This window comes from Acromyrmex echinatior, chromosome 5 (assembly GCF_024713525.1).
Source record: "Acromyrmex echinatior isolate Ae372 chromosome 5, ASM2471352v2, whole genome shotgun sequence".
Taxonomy (NCBI): Eukaryota; Metazoa; Arthropoda; class Insecta; order Hymenoptera; family Formicidae; genus Acromyrmex; species Acromyrmex echinatior.
Window position 1 is genome coordinate 15,650,255 of NC_141856.1, and position 24,584 is coordinate 15,674,838.

The 24,584-nt window shown below is 30.8% G+C and overlaps 3 protein-coding genes and 1 long non-coding RNA gene across 17 annotated transcripts in view; 2 read left to right on the forward strand and 2 right to left on the reverse strand.

Annotated features, from left to right (window-relative positions):
* On the forward strand, nt 1-5,952 carry SMC5 (structural maintenance of chromosomes 5). Of its 2 annotated transcripts, none has more exons than XR_846822.2 (14): nt 1-519; nt 688-1,015; nt 1,266-1,604; nt 1,692-1,820; nt 2,256-2,463; nt 2,771-2,902; nt 3,008-3,532; nt 3,599-3,728; nt 3,797-4,043; nt 4,127-4,534; nt 4,624-4,851; nt 4,925-5,138; nt 5,237-5,332; nt 5,405-5,638. XR_846822.2 is itself a non-coding variant. In XM_011065023.2 (14 exons), exons 1-14 carry the CDS (start codon nt 464-466, stop codon nt 5,537-5,539), a joined length of 3,141 nt encoding a protein of 1,046 aa, XP_011063325.1. In that variant the 5' UTR covers nt 3-463; the 3' UTR covers nt 5,540-5,952. The 2 variants fall into 2 exon arrangements, 1 of the variants encoding a protein (XP_011063325.1); XM_011065023.2 differs by having other exon boundaries at nt 3-519; nt 4,925-5,104; nt 5,405-5,952.
* LOC105151351 (histone-lysine N-methyltransferase SETMAR) lies at nt 5,734-9,473 on the reverse strand. Of its 11 annotated transcripts, none has more exons than XM_087406641.1 (3): nt 8,224-9,313; nt 7,304-7,361; nt 6,104-6,252 (listed from the first exon to the last, which is right to left on the reverse strand). In XM_087406641.1, exons 1-2 carry the CDS (start codon nt 9,010-9,012, stop codon nt 7,311-7,313), a joined length of 840 nt encoding a protein of 279 aa, XP_087262767.1. In that variant the 5' UTR covers nt 9,013-9,313; the 3' UTR covers nt 6,104-6,252; nt 7,304-7,310. The 11 variants fall into 11 exon arrangements, 10 of the variants coding, with proteins under 10 accessions (XP_087262775.1, XP_087262769.1, XP_087262772.1 ...); XR_015545231.1 differs by having other exon boundaries at nt 6,138-6,252; nt 7,961-9,315; XM_087406642.1 differs by lacking the exon at nt 6,104-6,252 and adding an exon at nt 7,093-7,191.
* The window catches only part of Hydr2 (abhydrolase domain-containing protein 2), a 22,050-nt gene continuing 6,929 nt past the window's right edge, over nt 9,464-24,584 (forward strand). The window contains exons 1-8 of one of the 3 annotated variants that reach the window (XM_087406634.1): nt 9,464-9,597; nt 11,737-11,845; nt 11,932-12,217; nt 22,979-23,151; nt 23,300-23,467; nt 23,861-24,047; nt 24,128-24,326; nt 24,405-24,555. In XM_087406634.1, coding sequence (XP_087262760.1) covers nt 12,063-12,217; nt 22,979-23,151; nt 23,300-23,467; nt 23,861-24,047; nt 24,128-24,326; nt 24,405-24,555 — 1,033 coding nt within the window. In that variant the 5' untranslated portion in view covers nt 9,464-9,597; nt 11,737-11,845; nt 11,932-12,062. The remainder of the gene's footprint in view (nt 9,598-11,736; nt 11,846-11,931; nt 12,218-22,978; nt 23,152-23,299; nt 23,468-23,860; nt 24,048-24,127; nt 24,327-24,404; nt 24,556-24,584) is intronic. The other 2 variants (XM_087406635.1, XM_011052498.2) reach the window with 2 other exon arrangements.
* Nucleotides 21,332-22,987, reverse strand: LOC147909834 (uncharacterized). Its single transcript, XR_015545234.1, has 2 exons — nt 22,902-22,987; nt 21,332-21,925 (listed from the first exon to the last, which is right to left on the reverse strand). It is a non-coding gene; the product is annotated as an uncharacterized LOC147909834 (long non-coding RNA).

Below are 24,584 nucleotides of genomic sequence, written 5' to 3' on the forward strand. Positions count from 1 at the left end.
TACTTATGACGTTTGTTGCAAAGCCGCAAAAGAAGATAAAAACAAACCACACTATATTCTCTGTACAACAGAAAACAGTTCACTACACTGATGTAAGCGACGAAACGAATATTATATTGCTTGCAAAATGGGTTGCGTGGTTGGTTCAGAAATTGAACGAGTGTGCATCATCGGGAATGCTACATCTTATTACTTTATACATCATGAATAGACCTACATATGTACAGTTTGCTACCATTGCTACCAGGTGTCTCCGCAGTTGTTTAGCGATATTGGCGGTATTTCTTCACGTGTAAAATGAGTAAGGAGTGCGAAATGGATAATAGAAAAATTTGTTATCTTACTTTTATGCTTAGTTAACGCTTCCACTGTTATCAGTGCTTCATTACGTTCCATATTACGTTCCATGATATTTCCGATTTTTGCATACAAAATACAACTTATTGGGATTTAACCTTTCAAGATGAATGATAACATCGAGGAGGGAATTATCACCTACATACATCTGGAGAATTTTGTGTGAGTGAAGAATATATAAAATCTTATTTTATGTGAAATTATAACTTTCTTTTGTCCATTCTAAATGTTTAATATTACATTGTATCTTATTACATTACATTATTAGACATTTATTTTGTCATACACTTTTTAAATTGATATATATTCTCAATATTTCTCCTTTAACAGGACTTATGACAAAGTGACAGTGATACCAGGAAGATATCTCAATGTTATTGTTGGACCTAATGGTTCTGGCAAATCCACCATTGTCGCCGCTATAGTTCTCGGTCTAGGAGGTAAACCAAACATCATTGGGCGAGCCCTTCACATAGGAGAATATGTGAAATATGGACGGGATTCGGCAAAAATCGAAATTCATCTGAAAAATAGCTTCAAACAGGATTCTATAATAACTAGGATATTTACCAAAGAAGGAAAGTCCATATGGATGATTAATGGTAATCATGCAAATTCCAAAAATATACAGGAATTCACATCCAAGCTTAATATTCAAGTATGTATCTTAATTTACATTTCTAGTTTTTTCTTCTTAAGAATCTCCAGATTAGATTTATCAATTTTCTATTAAATATTTTTGGCATAAAATTTTTTTAATTTGTATTATAACCTTTCTTTAATGTCTTGGGATAAAATGTATCAAGAAGCATATAGAACAGTTCTGATTTATATTTAAATAGTTTCTGACTAAACACATAAAATGTGTTCTCTTAATGTCTTTATTACTTTAAACTTATTTTTTGCAGGTCAACAATCTTTGTCAATTTTTGCCGCAAGATAAAGTACAAGATTTCTCAAAAATGGATGCTCAAGCATTGTTAGAAAATACAGAAAGATCTGTCGGAGACCCAAAGCTTCTTGAGTATCATCTAAAATTGAAGGATCAAAGAATCAATTTTAAGAAATTGGAAGGTGATATAACCAATACAAAACGATTATTGGAATCTAAAACTCAGAGACGTGATGGACTACAACAAACTGTTGCAACAATAAAAGAAAAAAAGTTGATAAAGAAAAAAATTGTAACACTGAAGCAAAAGAAGGCATGGATGCTATATGATCAAATGCGGAGGAAATTAGTAGAGGTACATCAAATTAATTTTGTAAAATGTTAAATGTTTTTCTTTATTGCTACTTTTTTATTATTGATCCTTTTGCATATATTTGTATAGTCAAAGAAAGCCAGAGATAAGGCAGCAAAAGAAATGCAATTAATAGACAAAAAACTGCAACCGTTAAATAAAAAGATTGAAAATATAAAGATTGAAATGACAACGTTAAAAAATTCTTTAAAGGATCATGTGAGTATAGCACATAAAATAAAAATATTTAAAAAATACTTTATTATGATATTATTAATGTTACAGGACATTATGTCCAGTAATATATTTTTGTGATAATACTCGAAACAGAACAGGTTAAAATTCTGTATTAGTTTGCAATTTTCATAATAATGAAAAATTAATTTATAAAGATCTGCAAATCAGCGTGCATTCAACAACAAGAAATCTTAACGTTTATGGTAAATCTAAACGCTCGATGAGGCTTAGGAGAGGCATTCTATAAAAAATAATGGCTGTGTACTAATGGCACATTGTTATTTAAAGAATGTGAAAATCGCGAAATAATACAGAATTTTTCTATTATACTTAAAATGTTCAACTTCTTTACATTTGAATGTTGTTACAAGAATTACATATTACATTAATATTTTGAAATTTTTTGTGTATTTTCAGAACAATAAAGTTAATGCTAAGAATGCGAAATTAAGAAACATCATGAATGAGATTTTTAATTCTGAAAACAGCATCAAGGATGCAGAAAACATATGTTCTCGAAACATTCAGGCAGAACAGACTCGAGATCAAGATATTAAATTTGCACAACAACAGAAATCGAAACTTGAGAATGATTTTTCTCTTACGATTAATGAAATGGGATCAGGTAATTATTAATTTGACTTAATTTTAACAAATATGAGTATATATATATATATATATATATATATATATATATATATATATATAAAACAAAATACACATATTGGTTTATTGTTTTCAAAACTGATAATTGCTTCTGAAATTCATCTTATGACTTCTTTTATTTATTATTAACTTCTTTCATAAATGTTTAATTTTTTAATTAATATATAAATTAAAGCATATGAGATTGAACTCAAAACTTGTTGAGTTAATTACTTTCACATAGACGGACGCGTCATCCTACGATAATAAAATGTTATATATTTCAGAGGAAAGTTTAATGGAACAAATGCAAAATATAGCATCTAATATAGAGGAGCATAGAAAAGGAATTAAGAATCTCACTAATAAAATTATCACATTGAAGCATGAGGACGAAAACATTAGTCGTGAAATGAGAGGTATATGCTTAAACACAAATACCTATATTATATTATATTTTTAATATTAATCATTATTCTTATTAATATGTTATTAAATATGTTACTTAAAATTATTGATTGTAGCTGTGCAAGCGGAACTCCAAACAATTAATATTGATGTAAAGCGATTAGAATTGCTGAAACAAAAGGATGTGAACGCATACAAAGCTGTACTTTGGTTAAAAGAGAATCGAGACAAATTTTCAGCAACAGTGCATCTGCCAATGTTACTCAATATTAATGTAAAAGAGGCTTCATATGCCAAATATTTAGAAAACATAATACCGTTTCGAGATTTAATTGCATTCACATGTGAAGATAAAAGAGACATGAATCTTTTACTTAAGTATTTGAGGGAACAACAAAAACTGAAAGTTAATGTTGTACATTCTGATCCAATGAAAAGAATCACATTGCAACCGAATATCCCGATAGAAAACATACAAAAATTTGGCTTCAAGCATTATTTAGTAGAGCTTATCGAAGTACCGCCCTCCATACTGAAATATTTAGTTTCGATGTATCGTTTAAATAATATCCCTGTCGGGACTAATGAAATCGAGAATAATACAAATTACATACCTCGCAACTTAAATTGTTACTTTAGTGGTAAGTGTATATTTCTAAAAATAAAATTATAAATTTTCCTTAAATTCAATAAAATTTTCTTTATAGAAAATAATGTATATTCTGTAAATACATCTAAGTATACGCACGAAACATCGACCAGAATATCACGAGTTCATGGAAATGGAATGTTATCTATTGTTCTGGACAAATCTAAACTACAGAATCTTCAAGAACGGTATTTTAATTGAAGAAAATAAATAAATTATAATGAATTAATATATTGATATATTGATTATTTTATAGATTACAAAATTTGCAAGAAAAGAAAAATAAAATTTCGATAAATATTAAAGAAATAGAAGAAAAATTACATTTGAAAACGAAAACATTAGATGAATATAGAGCCAACAGAAATAAATGTCAACAAAATGTTCAGCATATTCAAGCATTAAAAGGTAGAATACACATAGCTGAAGATAAACTTAAACAGTTGGAAATGGGCCGGATGAATATTGATGATATAAAAGCAACATATACCAACGAGATTAAGGTTTGTTTTTTAACAATGTAATATGCTATTTTTTAAAAATTGTCCAATAAAATCTGCATTTATGTTCAATTAATTGTTTACAGGCCATTATAAAGAAACAATTAAAACTGTATAAAGAATATAATGGAATTTTGCAAGAATGTTTCAATTGCAATACAAGTAACGTAGAAGTCAAATTTGCAATAACGTTATTACAACAAACTTTATTGTTTAAAGAGACTGAAGCCGACGAATTAAAGGATAAGTTTATAACAGCAGAGAGAATATTTAAAAGACATGATGAAGAATTCCAACCTTTAAAGAAAGAAGCTGAAAGATTATATAAGGAAGCATTGACAAGCACAAATAATCTTAATCCACAAGATGACATGTTTAAAGCTTTCAATAAAGCCTTTGAAAAATTACCAGCTACTATAGCTGAAATAAATAATGAATTAAATATTGCTCAAGCAAAAGTTTTTTGTATGGCACAAAATGTGGACGCTGAGAATGTATATATGTCATGATGGAGAATATTATTTTTTAATACTGCATTGATACAACAAAAAAATTGAATAATTGAGTTCTTTTATATTTTCAGATACTGCGTGAATATGAAGAAATGCAAAATAATATTCTCGACTTAACTGAATTTATCAAAAAGAAGAGTATTTTACTAGAGCAAATGACAAAGGAGATTGAAACATTAAAAGAAAAGTGGTTACAACCATTGCAGCAACTGATTGAAAAAATTAATGCGAATTTTAGTTCTTATTTTTTTGCAATGGACTGTGCTGGCGAAGTTACGCTCTCACATGGTGAAAATATCGTAAGTAAACATGATGTACATACAAAATAAAAATTTTTTCATTGTTCTCAATAACCAATAACAATATTTTTAGTTGGATTTTGATCAGTACGGACTAAAGATCAAAGTAAAATTCCGAGATGCGGACGAGTTGCAAGAATTAACAAGGCATTTTCAGAGTGGTGGGGAAAGAACCGTAACTACTGCCATTTACATGATAGCGCTGCAAGAATTATCGCGTGTGCCATTTCGCTGTGTGGATGAAATTAATCAGGTACAAGATATCCGGCTTATGCTAATCACTAATAGCAAGTATTCTATATTTATATAATGTATTACATATGTAATTTGTAATATATTATTCGTTATTTTTTGCAATTTAAATTTTTCTTTGTAATTTTATTAGGGCATGGATGCGGTGAACGAGAGACGAGTCTTTGATTTACTCGTCAAAATGACAGGAAGGCCAGGAAGCTCCCAATATTTTTTGCTTACACCAAAAGTAAGCGTTACAACAACAATAATAATTTTCTATTATGCGGTAACTTTTATTAACCTTGTTGTTCTCTAACAGCTTCTGCCTAAGTTATCATATACTGAGACAGTAACGGTGCATTGCGTCTTTAACGGGACAGTTAAAGCGGATAATGAAGATTTTGAATTCGATGTAAAGGATTACTGCAATCATCTCGCATCAACTGATGAATAAAAGTCACATGTTTTTCTTCTATCAGTTTAATATACTATAAAAATTGATATCTTGTTTTTTATGTAAATATGAAGACAAAATTTCACTGAGTTACAAAAATTTATTTTTAGTTTTGTATATAATGAGTGCGCAAAATTTGTGAAACTAATTTATATTTTCATAAAAACATAAAAAAATATAAAGGTTTAATTAGATAGTTTTAATAAGATAAGCTTTAATAAGATAAATTACATTTTATACTAAAGTAATTCAAACGTTAATTCTTACAAGAAATGTTAAGTATTGATACTGAAATTAAAGTAAAATAGAGATATACATTAACATCTTATTTAGTACATAATTTATATGAATGGATATTTATATTACATTGAACTATTTCCAATACGTGTTAAAAGTATAGTTTTACATATAGATATTTGATTATTTATTTCTTCCTCTTTCCTTTTTTCTTCTGAACCTCTGGCCACGGGAAACCTCGACATTTTAGCACATCCATAATGTTATGACATGTGTAATAAGCGTTTTCCATCACTTCCTCATTAAAGATGTCCATGGCAAATCGTGTTTTTCCGCCGCTTCTTTTTGATTTCTTTGATCCTTTATTTTTGCCGCCATTACCACCTTTAGTACCTTTTCCATTATTTTTTCCATTTGTCTTCGTTCCAACCTTCTTCTTACTTTTACTCGTTGCCATTGTAGTCGATTAATGAAGCCTTGAAAAACAAATCAACATTAAATATTTCTAATTTATTTATAATTTATTGATAACAAAAGTCTGTCACATTTTACAACAAGTATATATTGTTCACTGCTAATGTTAATACTAAAATTACCGATGTTCAAATTTATTCAACTAATTTCACACTGCCATATTTTCGTGGTAGAAAGCCAGCTCTTGGCTTAAACCGGAAAAACTCGCGTTGCCATATCAACTTGTAACAATTACATCAATAAATTCATTCATCGCTAATCTAACTCCTCGGAATTAATTTGAAAAGCCATACGAAGCAGGATGTTTGTAAGACTTTATAAGAAACTTGAATGTCAGCTTTTTTGTCAAACAGGATATTCAGCTTCGAGAGCTCGATTATTATATAATTTCTCTTTAAATTTTTCTTAACCAGATGTTACTTTATCGTTATTCCAGGTTTTTTTATCGAGAATCCAAAAAAAAAGACAATTTTATAAATTATAAATCAGGAATATATCTTATAAGAAGGATCACATAATCATTAGTCTTAATTGATAATTGTTTTCATACACAAAGTTAATTTTGTAAAAATTGCTAAAAATAATATTTGTTCCTAAAAGTCCTTACGAAACATTAAGATATTTAAAACAATATTCATTTTGTATTCATTTTGATTATTCATTGAGCGGACGGTCAAGGAGAGTTTCGGTAAGCGATTTTTATGTTTCCAGCACACATGGAGGAAGCCTTGAATCGCCAACCTCCGAATCTGTGAGTGTGCACTTGCTTCGAATATATACTTGTCGCAAACTTCGAGATGAAATTTATACACGTACTGCAACGTGATTTTTTTACAAGATACCTCAAACTTTTCAAACAACAATTCAAACGTGAAATCCAGCTCGCTCTAAGAAACTTCAAAGCATCAAATTTGAGTATTTCGATTTACGTATTTAAATCCCTTCAAATTCAGTTACAGGTTGAATGCATCTCATTAAATATATTTTGATAAATAAGATCTAATATTAAATGCTTAATAACTACAGGCGTGGATTTATAAAAGGAGGACTTACATTATTCTTAAATTTTGATAAAAAATAATTTATCAAAATTATTTTTGTCGAAAAGAAGCTGAAAGAAGAAGTATTAAGAAAATTCTCTGAAGATCCTCAAAAATTAGCTTTAACATAATTATATATACACATATATTATATTTTAATAAATATTGTTTGAAGATGAATTTTTGCCTCCCTCCTCCCTTGACTGAAAGTCTGAATATAATTACAGAAGTTGAAGAACATGAAAAATTACGAATGTATTACATTCCGGATAAGATTGGGGAAAAATACTATAAATCCTTGCAGCTGAAAGTATTGAAAATGTTAAATGATATAACAAAAAAAAATATATCAAATGAAAAAAATCGCACAACTGAGTAAATAGAACGATTTCGATGAACGAATTCTGCGATAATTTTATCAATAATTAATTCAAAATTCCCTGTTTGTAGCAAAATTTCTAATTATCATATATAATTTGTCTACAATTCTTAATCTTTCTTTCCATCTTAAGCGAAAAATTAATTGTTTCGATCCATGTTGTCAAGATAAGATATATATATATATATATATATATATATATATATATATATATATATATATATATACGAAGGCAAGGTGAAAAGTTCTCGGCCTAGAACTGAAAGAATAAGTTTTTTACTTTAAAAATACATTTATTTCTCAATGTAATCTCCCTTGACTTCAATGCATTTCCTCCAACGTTTCTCCAACAACTTGATTCCATCCATGAAGTGCGTTTTTGGAAGGTCTTCAAAATATGCATTTACTGCTGCTATCACCTCTTCATTTGACAAAAAACGTTTTCCAGCCACAAATTTCTTAAGATTTGGGAATAGATGAAAGTTAGATGGAACCAAATCTGGTGAATAGGGAGGATGTTCCAGCAATTCATACTTCAAATCCTTCAATTTTACCATTGCCAAAGCGCCTTTGTGGGCGGGTGCATTGTCCTGGTGGAAGAGGATTTTTTTCTTTTGCAAATCAGGCCTTTTCTCTTTAATTTTTCCATCCAGCTGGTCAAGAAGGTGTGCGTAGTATTCCCCATTAATAGTTCGACCCTTTGGCAGGTAGTCAATCAGAAGAATTCCTTTGGAATCCCAAAAAACACTGGCCATAATCTTTCCAGCAGATGCAATTGTCTTTGCTTTCTTCGGTGCAGATCCGCCGGCTTCAACCCACTGCTTGGACTGTTGTTTGGACTCAGGAGTAAAGAGGTGGACCCACGTTTCATCCATCGTAACAAATCGGCGAAGAAAATCTTTTGGGTTTTTCTCAAAAAGTTGTAAACATTGCTGAGAAAGTCGACATCTTGTTTGTTTATGATCAGCATTTAACAAATGCGGCACCCATCTTGCACAAAGCTTTCTCATACCAAGTTCTTCATGTAAAATGTGTCGTACCCTTTCTTCTGAGATGCCTACAGTCTCAGCTATCTCATACACCTTTAATCGTCGATCATCCAGAATCATCTTTCGTATCTTCTCGCGGTTTTCTTTAACATTTGCAGTTTTTGGCCGTCCTTCACGTTGATCATCTTCAACTGATGTACGGCCACGTTTAAACTCCGCTGCCCATTTTTTTACTGTTGATAGCGAAGGTGCAGAATCCTTATACACTTTCACCAACTTTGGATGAATATCTGACGGCGATAAACCATCCAAAACGAAGAATTTGATGACGGAACGGTATTCAAGTTTATCCATTTTTTAAAAAGCACACAACATGTCAACTTTAAACAACTGTATAAAAGGAGCCACCTGTCTCATCATATGACCATTTGGTATTTGCTTTTGTAACATGTGTTACAACTTCACAAAACAGTAATTTCATTTGTAGCAGTACCATCTATGGGTTAGGCCGAGAACTTTTCACCTTGCCCTCGTATATATATTGCTTGATAAATTAATTGTTGAGTTAATCGGAATCAATCAAGGTGACTGTAATTTAATATTACGTTATATATGTATACATATACAATGCTGGATTATTATATATATAATATGCACATTTGTGGATGTGACATACATAATATACGTATATTACGAGGAGTCCCTTCGCTCCAACGGTATGTTTGTCGCGAGCGCATACAGATGTCGGTTGTCACTTTGTCAGTCGTCAGTCGCCCGGCGGAGTTCGACGCGGATGGATGTGTGATATCTGAACGTTTCGAGCCATCTGCTCCGCTCCGCGAAGCACCGGCAAACTGAGCGTGCCGGCCGCACGGGAACTCATATCCTGGACACGCCGTATCTTCAACCGGCGTAATTCGCCGACTGGATTGTCATCCGGTGAGCAGGATTCTCGGAAAAGCGAGCTATACTTACCCTCCGTCTCTTCAACGTTTTCTCATTCTATTCATCACTCAAGTATATAGAATAGCGAGACGAAATGCGATTTTATGTCAGAATTGTTCGTTTTCATTACGATCACTGTAAACATTTTTTTAGTATCATCAACAAAAATTTGAAAAGCATGGATCAACTTTATTCGCGTGTCTTTTATTCTTTATAGAATTGCTAATTAGGAATAGGTACGTCAATGTGATTTTACAAATGCTTCGAAGCACTTCTTTGATCAGTCAATTCTTTCTTCTGATTAATGAATCAAATGCTTCAAAGCAATTGTAGTGAGACTTCGAGTGTTTCGTTTCACGTATGATGTGAAGATTTATCATTTTATCCTGTACACTGAATATAAAAAAGAATAAAATAACATATAATATTATATGCATTGTACGTGGAAATGGAACGCATCCTTTGACCGCACCCTAGGAGAATTGTATACTAAAACAAAAGAACTGTTCATTTGATTAAATTCATTGTTTATTTAACTAAATTAATTTACGTGTCTTTATTTCTTTCGTTGGAAAATGCATGTATTTAAGTTAAATATAATATGTGTGATTAAATACATTTTTTATTGAAAAAAATAAAAGGACGAATTAAATCAATTTAGATTACAAATGATCAATTTCTTTTTCTTAGAGTGTATCTCTTTATTATTATTGTCGCTATTCGTAGATTTGTCCTCTCTGTTAAACCCAAGACTAGATGAAGGAACAAACTTCATTAAAATGCTGTCAACGTTGCGTTGATTCAAAGAGGAATTAATAATTAACAAGCGTTGACATCAATAAGTGTTGTCTTACTTTGACTTTCAAATTTTCAAAACGAGACTTCGAGCGAATTAATAAAGCATATTCTTTCGCAGGCAAATAACGGAAAATAACCGTTACGAGAGAAAAAAGATATTCGAACGCAAAGCATTGAACAAACAATCACGTACATCGTTCGACAAGAGAAAAAAAGCACATAAACTTGATTTATTCCATGCGTTAATCGCTATTAATGAATTCGGTCGTTCGAATATTAAAGGCTACATAAAATATTTAAATGCAGCGACATAATTTAAATATAATAATAAAACCAACTTCGATAATAATAAGTACATATATGTTCTATTAAAATAACGAGAAATAATATTATATCATTATTAGATATTTAATTGTTTAAAACATCAAGTCATTGGATTCGGATTTAAATAATTTCAAATTTACAATTAAAATAATATCACGAGCCTATTTAGTTTTTGGCCTCTTCTTTTTTTGATTGTTAATCGTTTAAAATATTTATATGCTTTTATGTTTAACTTTATTAATTTTATATATAGCGTACTCTGAGAAAAATTTCTGATTGAAAATAAATTAACAAACTAGGAGATTCAGATCAATTAGAATTCTAGTTGTTTACTTAGAATTATAAATAGCGGTTTTAACTAGAAAATCCTGATTTATCCAATTTAAATCAGAATCCAAATTAATGCCAGTACAGCTTTTAGTATACTAATCTAATTACAAGCGATCGAATTCGCTATAAATAAATATCGAGGAACTTAAAAAAACTTGTAAATTCAAATAAAAAAACTTGTAAATTCACGTTTCTTGAAGTGTTTTTCGTGAATATTAATTGCCCAAGCAGATTCTGATTTTCAGAATAATGTTAAAGTTTAACATGATTACTTAAAATTCATTTTTCAATCAGTTAATGATTCATTTTAACGCTATCGTCACTTATTTTTTTTAAGTCGAAGAAACACGCGATATCGCCGAGTTTATCTACCGCTATCGATCTTTCGTATCGTCGATATAACCCTCGCCATTCCCGGCTGCACCGACGAAGAGCCGGGACCGGGCATGCAAAACGATGTAACGCGATCAATTTTCGCCTCATTCATTGCCGGCGCCGATACCCTTTGTGGAGGTCAGGATGCATCCTCGATCATCCGAGACGTCGTGCACTTCTGCGGTCAATTTGCAACGTTCCCCGGCATTCGCGTCGTTCTGCATATCCAGTACTCATCCGTCACATACCTGTCATCCGAGCCCGGCGACCGAAATCCTAATAAAATTGTGTAACTTTTGCTCGCAGGTCACGAAGTATCAATCGCATGAATCTCCATCCGCGACCGTCACAGCTCGTCCGTCTTATCGGCCTTCGAAATTTAAAAAGGAAGACAGTCAATCTTTTCCAGGAAGAGGTATGATTAAACGTGTCACGTTTGCAAGCATCCCGAAAGATAACGCGCGTGATATTATGAAAAAGCATAAATGTTTATTTCTGAAGAAAGATCGGCGAAGGAACGTGTTCGAGGAGCGGTACTTTTAAGGAAGCCGAAAGTAAAAGTACGAGGAGGGAAAGAGAGTGAGTAGACAGAGGATATACTTCTTTCAGGCGCTGGCAGCTCCTGAAGAAAAATGTCCACGGCGTTGTTGGCTCTCTTCGCCGTGATCCTGTGCATCCTGTTCAGGATACTGAACGTGAACAACGCGCCGCAGAAGCCTCTCCTCGTCTGCAAGGACCAGTCCTTCCTGACGACGGTGCTTAAGATCGCGCCGGTCATCGCCGAACCGTAAGTCTGAAAATTTATTTCTTACATCATTTATACAACCGACAAATCAGCTGTTTTTAAACGCTCCAGCTGTCGACGTTCAATAAAATAAGATCCTCGTGAATTTCGAACCAGGAATAGTCACAAAAGTGAGGTTAGGTTCACGCTGGACGTCCGACGATGTTCCAGCATGGGTGGACGTGTGACTCACTATCGTTACCTTATTGACTGAATATTTCATATTATATGTCATCAATGAAAATAAGTAAATTTGAAAGATATTTAAAAACACAGTCCTTAGTCTGGAACATCTTATGTCAAATTAAAAAATTATATCTGATGATAAGATTATATACATTGAATTTTTAGTTCATTGATTTATCTGTTTGATATAATGAAAAGATTATAATGATGTAAAAGGATAGGAGATGTTAATACATAGATAAAGATATAGTTTATGATTTTGTGTGTAAAAATTGTTTGATTAATGTTGGCTGAAATTAACACATAACTGGAACTAGATTCTGGTGACCCTGGAACTCTTTCTAATTTTTAAATAGTAATTGTCTGAAATAATTTATGTTTCACTATCTTATTTTTTATAATTTAAAAAAATTCTTAAAATAAATAAATAATAATAAGTAGTAGTAATACTTTATAGTGGGTTTCAAGAATCCATATATTCCTTTAGTGTCAAAAAATGTGTGTTTCTGCTATAGGTTAATTCTGCTAAAGGCTAAGGAAAAAATTATTATCATCATCATACCCAGATAGTCAATAGATCTTATGCCTGCTGTAAATTTTGTCGATAAAATATCAAAGAAATATAAAAAGATTCATCAATAGAATATAATGGCAGATTGACTGATATTGTAATTATAATACATAAAATCTGCAATTTTATAATCATTTCAATACACCATTCAAATGTCTTAAAATAATAGACTGGTTTTTCTGCTGGCAATCTACTGTCAGATTATCAAGATTGTCAAAAACTAGCATGGTAGAAGGTAAACCTAATGCAGATGTAGTTGATACGGAAAAAATTTTACTGATATACCTAAAGATTTAGCTAAATGCAAATTTGAAAATAATTTGATTGGATTATCAAAATAATTATGTAGAAAAGCATGGTGAGCAATGATCCAAAAAGTTTTTATATTCTAACAACTAACTTGATCATTCTATATAATTATTTTGATAGTCTAACAAAATTATTTTCGGGCACTTAGATACTTCAATAAAACCGTTCTTTCCGTGTAACAATCTATCATATTGTTCTGTCCGAATCTACTGAATTGCTAATACGTTGTTAATATTTTGCTGGAATAATCATCACGATAGGTATGATTTATTGAAATAAACATAAATAATGAAAAGGCTTGTCTATTTTACAAATATAATGCTATAAATAAGATTCAAGTTGGAAATTACATTTTTATTTATATATTTATTTTCATGATATTTAAAGATTACAGCAAATATATTTATTGAGATAATCATCATATGAATGGTGAAAAGGATTGTTTAATATAATCCCATAAAGACTTCAAAAATGAAAACTTTATACTATTTTTTTTATTTATATTACTTTTTATTTATATGCTTTATATGATATGTGAAGGTTTACATGTTACACGAAGGTTGTGACAAATATTCCCATGTATTAGCATTTATTTATTTAATTGTAATTGCTTCCGAATGAGTATAATACTTGTTTCCTTGCGAGAAATATTTGGGATATAGATTATTTGTTGTGAGCTTTTGTTTAAATTCATTAAGGAACACTCACGCGAATATTACGAATGACTTGTTTAAAGTGATTATAACAGGAAATAATTCGATAATACCCAAAATACTACATAATAATGCTTATCAAATAAAAGTTAGAATGAAATAAAATTCTTATCTTTATAATTTTTTTAACATTATTGAAATCATATCCATATAAAAGTTCAATCATTATTTAAACGTTTCACGTATTTGTCTGCTCAGAATAGATTCATATAGTAAAAATACACAAGATAATGTGTGGGTCATGGAAGAAAAGTAAACAAGTAAAGTTCACTGATTAATTCAAAGAAAAAAATTATGAATCAGTTTCAAAATATCTACAACATTTCTTTAGTGAAGTTAATGACAACGAAGTTGGAGTTGTTTGCTAAACAATTGATTGCATTTATTTTAACATCAGTATGAAACAATATTTTGTTTAAAAATAATGAATTAGTCAATATCAATTAAAGGCAGCCAGACCAATTGGTTATATTCGCAATATCTATCCGATTAAATTTTGTAAAAAAGATTTCTCAAGGCTTACTCGTTATTATGGCTATGGCACACAAAAAAGTTAAGCAAAATATAAGCAGCAAGCGAATCACAGTAGAGAGCATAAGGTTATATTTAATCAGTAGTAAACATGTTAATAACTCTAAAACTATGACACTCAAAAAAATTTAAGCAGTAAGATGTAAGCAGTAAGAGCAAATCAATTTTGAATTTGCTAATATCAAGGAGTCAAATCAGTAATTATGCCAATCAGTAGACATTTCTTTAGAAACATATTGCGGCAGTACATAATAAAACAGGCAATACATAACAGTACATAGCAATATATTAATAATACTTGGCAATATCGTGCGCAATAGATGGCAATACATAGGAAAACAATACTAATAATATAATAGCAATGCTAGCATTAAAGTGTATTGTATTGCTATAATTACATTTTTTTTAGCTCTGGTTGACTGACCTCTCGGCTGCTTACGTGCTTACTGCTTACGTTATTATCTTATGACTCTGTGATTTCCTTATTGCTTACGTTTTACAGCCTTGCATTTTATTTTGCGTGCCATGGCCTTTATTATCTCAGATTGTCATGTCAGAAGTGAGACAGTACAATATAAACTATGCAAATTATGTTTGAATAGAAATACATTTTAATAAAATATTTGCAATTGATAGAATAGACTTATCAAATATATCAAAAACTCTATCTTCTTGTTTTCGGGAAGAAATTAAATTATATTTTATTTCTATGTATTATTATTTTGACAATTTGTGCTGTGAACATAATTCATTTCGATTTTAGTTTAATTAATTTTCAGGTATATGATTATTTTACAAAAAAAAAATTCGATATATTTTGCAAGATCAATTTTATCGATTATGTTGTTTTTATAATATTATTTTAAATATATATTTTTGCATATTGTATATTTTGCAAGAATTTTTATTACGTATTTTTTCGCTTCGAGTTGCGATAATATAAGATAGTAATGGTGATTGAACAAAAATTTTAGACTATTGAAAATTTTAGGAAAATAATTATTTTTAAATAATATAAGAAAATCCTAGAATTAAATCTATTTAATATCGAATACTATTTAATATTCATTTAATACAGATTAATATTCATAATATTCATAATACAGATTAATTGGTGCAGGTTTTTAACTAAAATATGAATTTTGTTTTATCTCATAAAAAATTATGTATATATTCATTCATGCGATCCCACGGTGTACTCGTTTATTTATCCGGTATGGGATGCTACGCAATCAGCGCTTCCATGTCAAAAGAATAGCACACGTCGGCTAATATTTTTATATTATCACATATGTACTTGCACGTGTATATGTACGTATAAGTGTGTGTGTAAGGTATGTTGTAAAAATGCGTGTAACGCAAACTGTATCACTCACGATAACATTCTGTACACTCATGTTCGCATATCATAAATTTTTCTTCCATTCAGAAAGGCCATGCCTTGATCATATGATGCAAACGAGTAACTAATAGTATTATATCTGGTTTATGTATTACATAACACATCGCGCTCTCATCAGTCTCGCTCTTTCGTTATCTTGGATAACATGAAATATCATTATTATTATTAACAGGAACTGATTGAACTTTCGAAAAATATTTGAATTTCAACACGTGAATCTGTTTCGTGTGCCAATATAATTTCTGAGATATATCGAGTACTTTTATGGAGTTTCACCTCCGTGCGAGAGATACACAATGGAAAAGCAGACTCGCGTTGCAAACCTGTAATCTTATTAATGCGATGCAAATTAATGCGAAGCATAATTTTAAACCTCCATTAAATATATCCACCAAAGCTTATCGTAATGATTTTTTTTTTATGCAGTTTACATTCATTCTCATGCTGTTTGTCTTCACTTCATCATCAGGTACTTTTGAAATTCAACAATCACGTGAAAGCGAAGTGAAGTTAGTAATTGCCACTTGGTACCGATGTCATAGAAAAATTTCAATCGGAATGATAGAAAAGAAAAAATATTCCATCGTCGAACGAACTCATTGATAATTACGATTTCTTTCCTCCTTCGATCGCGTCACGAGAAAGCGCTTAAGAAAGCGGAAACAATTCAAGCTTTGTCTCATATAGAAAACGGAAGTCTGACGGTAGAAACGTGTAATTTATATATCGATCGGAAAAACTATTTTCATCATTAAGAGATGTCAGTTACATTTCAATTATCGCGAATTCATTTTTGCTCAGAAAATTTAAAATTGATCTCGGCTTGCGAACGCGACGAGTGATTATTTATACTCGAACTTGCGTTTGAAGAAATCCTCTTCGGACCAGTTCATTGAGAAATCGCAAAGTTTCCCAACAATCACTTGTATTTTTTTCTCTTCGTAGGAGAGGAAGCAGCAAAGAAAACCTGGAAATCTATAAAAAATATAGATCCCAATGCGAACGTTGTGCTGTCCTCATATTTGATCACCACTTTGCGTCACGGAAATCATGTCATCCGTGATACACATGTACATACAACACATGTACGCTCATCTCCGTTTTGTGAGCGAGCGGCACGAGAAGCGAGTTCTTTCCTCATCTCATTTTCCGCTGTCTTCCTCTTTCTAACTACATATCGGAATCATTGCGAAACGTTCCCGTGCTCATTATCACCCGGTCGATTTCTTTCGACTGCCCGTTCTTGTACTTCCGCATTTCCGCCGCGAGAAAAAATCCTTTCTCTCGCACGTGTTTCCTTATCTCTCTCGATGACCTGCTTCTGATTTCGCGACTCGCAGTCTCACGTGAATACGACAAGTTTAATAAATTATCTATCTGTATACACGTTCCATGCCGCGTATACTACCGGTGGCCGGTATTGAACTTTCCAATCCAGGCCATTTAATGTTTTGAATGTGAACAGATATATACATTATTACATGATATTTCGTAATGTTATTGATTGATATGTTCACGCTATACATTTTAATCATATATTACATAATGATTACGTAGAGTAGATATATCACATCGTGTATCATCGGTGACTTGGATGGAAAGTTACGCAAAAATGGCGTGGCACAGTTATATGTTAAAGAATTGGAAATAATCATAGACGTAATAGATAGCCTCAGCATCTGTGCTCTGTTAGAAAGAATTGAACATATCAGCATCTCTCTCTTTAATTCTATTATCTCTTTCCAACTCGATAATTTAGAGAGAGAAAATGATATGATTCAAATTACCTCTTTCTAAATCGATGACAACTTCATAGAAATAAGCAGTATATTAAAACTTACAAAAAGAAGAGCATAAAACCACCACAAGATGTTGTTTGTGATATTTAATATATCATTACATTAATAAAAAATTTTTAGATGTTTCAGCCACAATCTGGGCATCTTCAATAAAATAACAAATATCAATAAAACGCAGAATTTACATAAATCTGACATTAAATTCAACCAAAATTAAGCAGTATATTCTTATTATGTTTTTAAAATAATTTAGGTAATTTTTATGTATGTTAGATATATTAGGTTTTTCTTTGAAAGTCCGTGATGACACTGAAGAAATGAGCAAATTGCGAGAAACTACATACGAATAATTTATCATTTTTTCATTTATCGATAAAAGCCTCTTGGCAACACAGATATATTATTGCTTCGTCTATTATTTTGTCAACGTGTAAATAAATGAAATTTTTTTCCTGTTGATAGAGTTATTCATGGAATTGGACATTTATCATTTGAATAATACCTTGACATTGCAATAGTCTTGAAAACGTGAAATTAGCAAATTGATAGTCAATTTATATATATGATGCGTCCGGGGAGACACTATTAGCACTAATTCTGTCATGCTATCTTCGTTGTTTATTAGATAAAACAAAGATAAAAAATGACACAACGCTAATACCGTCTCCCCGAACGCATCTTAAGTTATTGTTCTATTTATACCTGTTTGATATAACTAATGACTGAAATTTGTATATTAATACGAGAGAGACAGAGAGAAAGAGAGAGAGAGAGAGAGAGAGAGAGAGAGAGAGAGAGAGAGAGAGAGAGAGAAAGAGAGAGAGTGAATGAGAATGAATGAGTGAATGAGTGAGTGAGTGAGTGAGTGAGTGAGTGAGTGAGTGAATTGATAAGTAATATTTTTAAGGCTCCTGAGTCAGTATGTGATTCAAAATCAGTCAGCGGTCTGACGAAATCGGTAGCCACACACACACACACACACACACACACACACACACACACACACACACACACACACACACACACACACACACACACAAGCACGATGTATGTCCATGCACATATACATGAGCTCATGCTTATGTGTGTGTTACAGCGCCTCGCTATGATAATAAATAGCTGAACTTATAGGCGTGAAAAAGTGACGTTTTGACGATGAAATTTGTGCTGCATGCCATTTCGTTATTATTTAGTTAATTGTGAAAATATGATGTGTCTCATACTTATGAAAGTCCTAAAAATGGACAGGAACTATAGTTGTTATGAAATTTTTTTACATAAAAGTATTTTATTCATTTCAACAGCTATTCAAATTGTTCTGGTCGAAATTAGGCTCACTTTACCTGCCTTTTACGATCATTTATTGACTATTAAGAGAGAAAAGGACAGTTTCTGCTCATTTTTATAGATATTTTAAAGCAATCTCGTCATTTAGATCCAAATTGTCTTTATTTACAAATAGCTTGCAGCATAAATTTACGTATCATTTCTCACTTTGACGTCACGATTCCAACATAGCCGCCGCAACTACTCAGGAGCCTAAAAATTGTGAAATTTGCAAATTGATAGCTGTCTCATATATGTATAGTATGACTAAATATTTTCGAATCTAAAGCGAAAAACTTTATGTTGAGAAGATGAGAGAGAATATTTGAATGTAAAGAAAGTATTTAATTCAATAATAATAATAATTTATTTTAAAAAATAATACAATTATATTTTAACATGTTTGAGACAACAAAATAATCACAATCAAAAACGGAACTATCCGGAATGTCTGATCTTTAGTCATGATATTTTCATTCATACATATGTCTCTGTAATACTGAATTTGTTCGATATAATGAATGATTAGAATTTGTATATTGAAGAAGGATAGTAAGATAATCTTTTATTTTTACACTTCTACTGTACTCAAGAAATAATTTAAATATTTATTCTATTCTAATTATATCAATATAATGAACTGATGAAAGGATAATGGGAAGATAATTCTCGATAATAAGTAATTTATCGAAGTTATATTGTCAAAATTTGACTGCAACATTTTTTAATAACCTGTGAGTACCTACTTAAATGGATGTCAAACAGTGCAATAAACAGTTTAATAAATATATAGATAGCCTGGGCATTTCGATCGATCCAGGGATGACCATGAACTCTAACATGCAAATCGATTTGTCCATGGAATACACGTGTTCACTTCTTTATCAAATTATAGATAACAAAACGCAAGAAATACTATACAATATTGACTGTGTTTGAATTATTTGGCGTTGTTTTAAATATAGAAATCAAGAATAAGTATATTTTCGGCATATTATACTGTTTTATTTAGTGATCTTTTATTGCATTCCTTTTTTTAAGCTGTTTTTATTGTTCCTTTATGAAAATAAAATATTGAATGCACTCACTATATTCAAAACAATATTAGATGCACTAATCTCAGCAAACTTTTCTTTAAATGCGTATCAAAATGTGCGTCATCTTTCACAAAATATATAAATATAATTAAATATTTAATAATATTTGATATTAATCGCTTCATTTCTCAAAAATAGGGAAATTATTGACCAATCCATACATACATATATATATATATATATATATATATTAGGTGTTGGAATTAATTCGTAGCGTTTTTAATGAAAGAATGTTATTTATTTCACATGAGCATTAATAAAAGTACTTCCCATCACTTGTAAAACGCTACGAATTAATTCCAACACCTAATATATATATATATATCTATGTATGTGTATATTATACAATATATATACACATTCGTTCGATAAAAGCAGCATTAATTGCGCTGGTATAATCAAATATCATTTATTTCGATAACAAAAATCAGGCTTTAAAAATTTAACATTTATATTGGTTATTGCGCATTTATATTACCTTAAAGTGACTTACGATCAACTTATATAACTTGTACATTGCAATCTTTTAAATGTTACGCTTGATCAAACGAGAAAATCTTGAAAAAAATAAATTGCATAATTTTTTCCAAGTATTACATCAGTATAAAAATATTACATTAATATATTATACATACATACTTTTAAAGAATTCTATAACAAAAAATTAAAACGCAATTTATTACAATTTCGATTCTTTTTATTTTACGTGTACAAAAATCATCACATTACTATGGAATACAATTGCGAAGTAAACATAAATAGAAATAGCACAGAATTCTCGCGTGATTTATCGTCATGCGTACCGAAAATTGGAATCGTCATAAAATCGTGGAAAATCATTGTTGTGGAAAGAGTAGACATTCGAAGGTCCGACATATAGTTTACCCTACTTTTCCCTATCGCGCTTAATTCGCGCGATGACTTCGCAGCCGCAACGAGAACACAATATTAACACATTTCTCTTTGCATTCGCAATGACGAATTGTCACGTACATTGATTGTGACTAACATGTTAGGATTTTACGCTAACTCATTGCAAGAGAAAAAAATTTTGTTTTGACTCACAAGATTTGAGAGAGTTTATAATAGGTCTTCTCTCTTCTTATTCTGCAATTTTAGTCATGAAGAAAGGTCAGTTGAATAGAAAGCAAGATGGATAAATAAAAAACAAACCACAAAAATATCCGGTGGGATTTATTGAACGAATAAAGTTCATGTGGTAGCTATAAAATGTATTATAGTATTAAGAAAAAGTTTTAAGTAATCTTGAAACTGATGACTGGAAAATTACCTAAGGCAATTCAATAAGTTACTCACTGTGAGAAGCTTGGAAAATAGCACCAAGGGAGTTCAAATGCATTAACCAAGAATAAATTTCAAGTGTATAAGAATGTCTTTCACTTTCATTCGCAGCAAATTCGCGTGACGAACTTCCTGATTTCTTTTTTCAATGAATTTAAAAGATCGCATTTCTCTTGTTAAAAATTTTTTAAATTGAATTTTTTTTCTACGAATAAGAAGCGAGTTTTCACCGAGTCAGTTTTGCTTTGGACAATCGATATTGTTACTGCATTCTATCGATCCATTGTCGTCCAGCTTTATGCATTCCTGTTATTAAAATGCAATAGCCAATGCAATTCCATGCACTGTTGAATTAATAGTCAGTGAATTATACCGCAACTAGAACTATTATTTATTCTTTGGCAGCTGTAATTGCATATGTGATTACGTGAATAATTAGATGCTACTACTTACAATTTATGAACAGCAGTGAAAGCTGTAAAAGAGAAAGACTTGAAAGGCTTTGGTTTCAAAAAACTTATATTATGATCTCCTTTAATGAAAAATTATCGTAAATTTTGATATTGTTTGCTTCTAATAAAAATAAATATTTCTTTATCTAACAATTTTATTTTCTTGTACAGAATTCCTTTTCTTGTCAATAACCGCGAATCTTAGCACTGATTTATGTTACCGTACGAAACTAATGAAAAATATTGATCGAGAATACTGGTGTATATTCATATGTATTTCTTGAGTAATGAACAATAAACTTTTTTTCGTAAATTCATTTCATCCAGCACTTTATTTTGTGCTCCACTAATCCACACTGCGACTTCTTACTATTATCTATAAACGAATTTAACGATGCGATACATTTTTATTAATTTATCTTGTCTGAACGCTGAAATGCGTAAAAATTTATTTTCAATCTTTTTTCTGTTCTAAAAAATTATGATAATTTATAAAATAAATAAATTAAAAATGCAGATGCATTTAATGAAGATATTTTTACCTATTTTAAATGTTATTTGCATTTTAATTTTACAACAATGATTAATGAACAAATTTTCATTTTTGTACACTTGTATTTAACAATTCTTATTAGCATATTCGAATATTCAACGTCGTAATTACAAAATAATAAAAAATCGATTCGAGTGAAATTTATGTCTCAACTTTTTTTTCAACTGTTCAAAGCTCAATGTTAATAGAATACTGTAAAAAAAGTGTACATATAAATAAGGATGGAATTTAGCTCATCATGTATTTAACTTGTCTTAAGAGGGACGCAGTGGATTTAATATTTTTGAAATATTTTGAAATAATTTCTGAAATATTTAAATTAATTCATCCTATTCAATAATTTTTTGTGAATTTTTTGCTGCATTTTCTTAAATTTTAGATATTCGCTCATAAGAGAATGACAAATAAAATAATAATACGCGTGCATCATAAGATTTTATACTAACCATATTATTTTGAAGAGGAATTTTTCATGTTTCGATGAACATAAGCAAATGTAGTCGTAATCCTTGATCTGTTTTAGATATAAACCAACGAGGTTGTGGGGTTTCAGCGGCCATGTACAAACTATCGTCCACAGCATTATAGGTCGTGTTCGGTGTCCTTGGCCCATTGGAGAACGTGTGTACATCGGTCTTCCCGATGGGACCACCCTTACGTACGATCTTTATCAACCACTGACTAATGGACATGAAGGTATTATTTATAGATTAATAATAAAAATTAACTATTTTTTACAAACTAATTTATATTATTTTTTTTTAGAAAACGCTTTAATAAAAAGTTTTTCATTATTAAAAAGTTTTTCAAATTAGATTTCTCCAATTAATAATTTTTATTCCAGATGACATAACGATAGCCATCTGTCCTGGTATTGGTAACAGTTCGGAGAGCGTATACATTAGGACATTCGTGCACTTTGTGCAATGTCATGGATATCGATGCGCAGTACTTAATCACGTCGGGGCCCTTTCAAGTGTCAAGATTACGGCACCCAGAATATTTTCTTACGGTACGTGTGGCAATCGATAAAACTTATCTTACTAGGGCGAGGTGATCGATTGAAAATTGGCGGATAGTAACTACTTCCTACATCAGTATGTACACATCGCAAGAATGTTAAGTAAATTATGTAGCTATAGAAAAAACTACCCCGATAGATTCGTGAAACTTTCCGGGTTACACTGTTAGTACGTCTTACAATTGTATTCATGAATGTGATTGATATAATCGATAAAAAAATTTTTATATAACAAGAATGATGAAGAAATTGCAATCAAAATTATGCATTTATACTTCGCATTCTGTATCTTTTTTTTTAAATACATATTTTTTAAATAAAATTTTATACGTATGTTTACAGAAATGCTTTTTTTTTATTTTACAATGTGCATTTTATAAACAGGTCACACGGACGATTATAGCGCGATGCTACAACATCTAGTAGAGCAACACCCTAACACCAAAATCGTTTGTATCGGATATAGTTTAGGTGGCAATTTAGTAACAAAATATCTAGGAGAACGCAGTTCCAACAAATTGCCTAATATTATAGGAGGGATATCGATTTGTCAAGGATACAATGCTCTCAAGTAAGTATAAATGGATATTTTTGATTTACAATTAAAATGAATTGATAAGAGAAATATTATTTGCTGTACATGTTTTTCAGGGGAACGAAAATTCTATTAAATTGGCAGAACTTTAGACGGTTTTACCTTTATGTAATGACTGAATCAATGAAGAATCTTATTCTAAAACATAAAAATATGCTTTTGTCTGAGGATGTAAAACAAAGATGTAATTTGAACGAGCGAGACATAATTTCTGCTGCGACGTTACCTGAACTGGATGAAGCTTATACGAGAAGAGTAAGTTTAATTCTTTCAAACACACAATTATAAAATTTAAATAATGAATCGATTTTTATAAAATGTTTTGTTGTTTAGGTACACAATTTTAGGTCTGTGCAAGAATTGTACAAGTGGAGTAGTTGTCTCTTTTATCTAGATAGCATTACAACGCCGATGGTATTCATCAACGCGTTAGACGATCCCATCGTGCCGGAGGTGTTATTAAATCCAATCAAAGATCATGCGGGTGAATATCTAAAGTAGTTTGCATATATA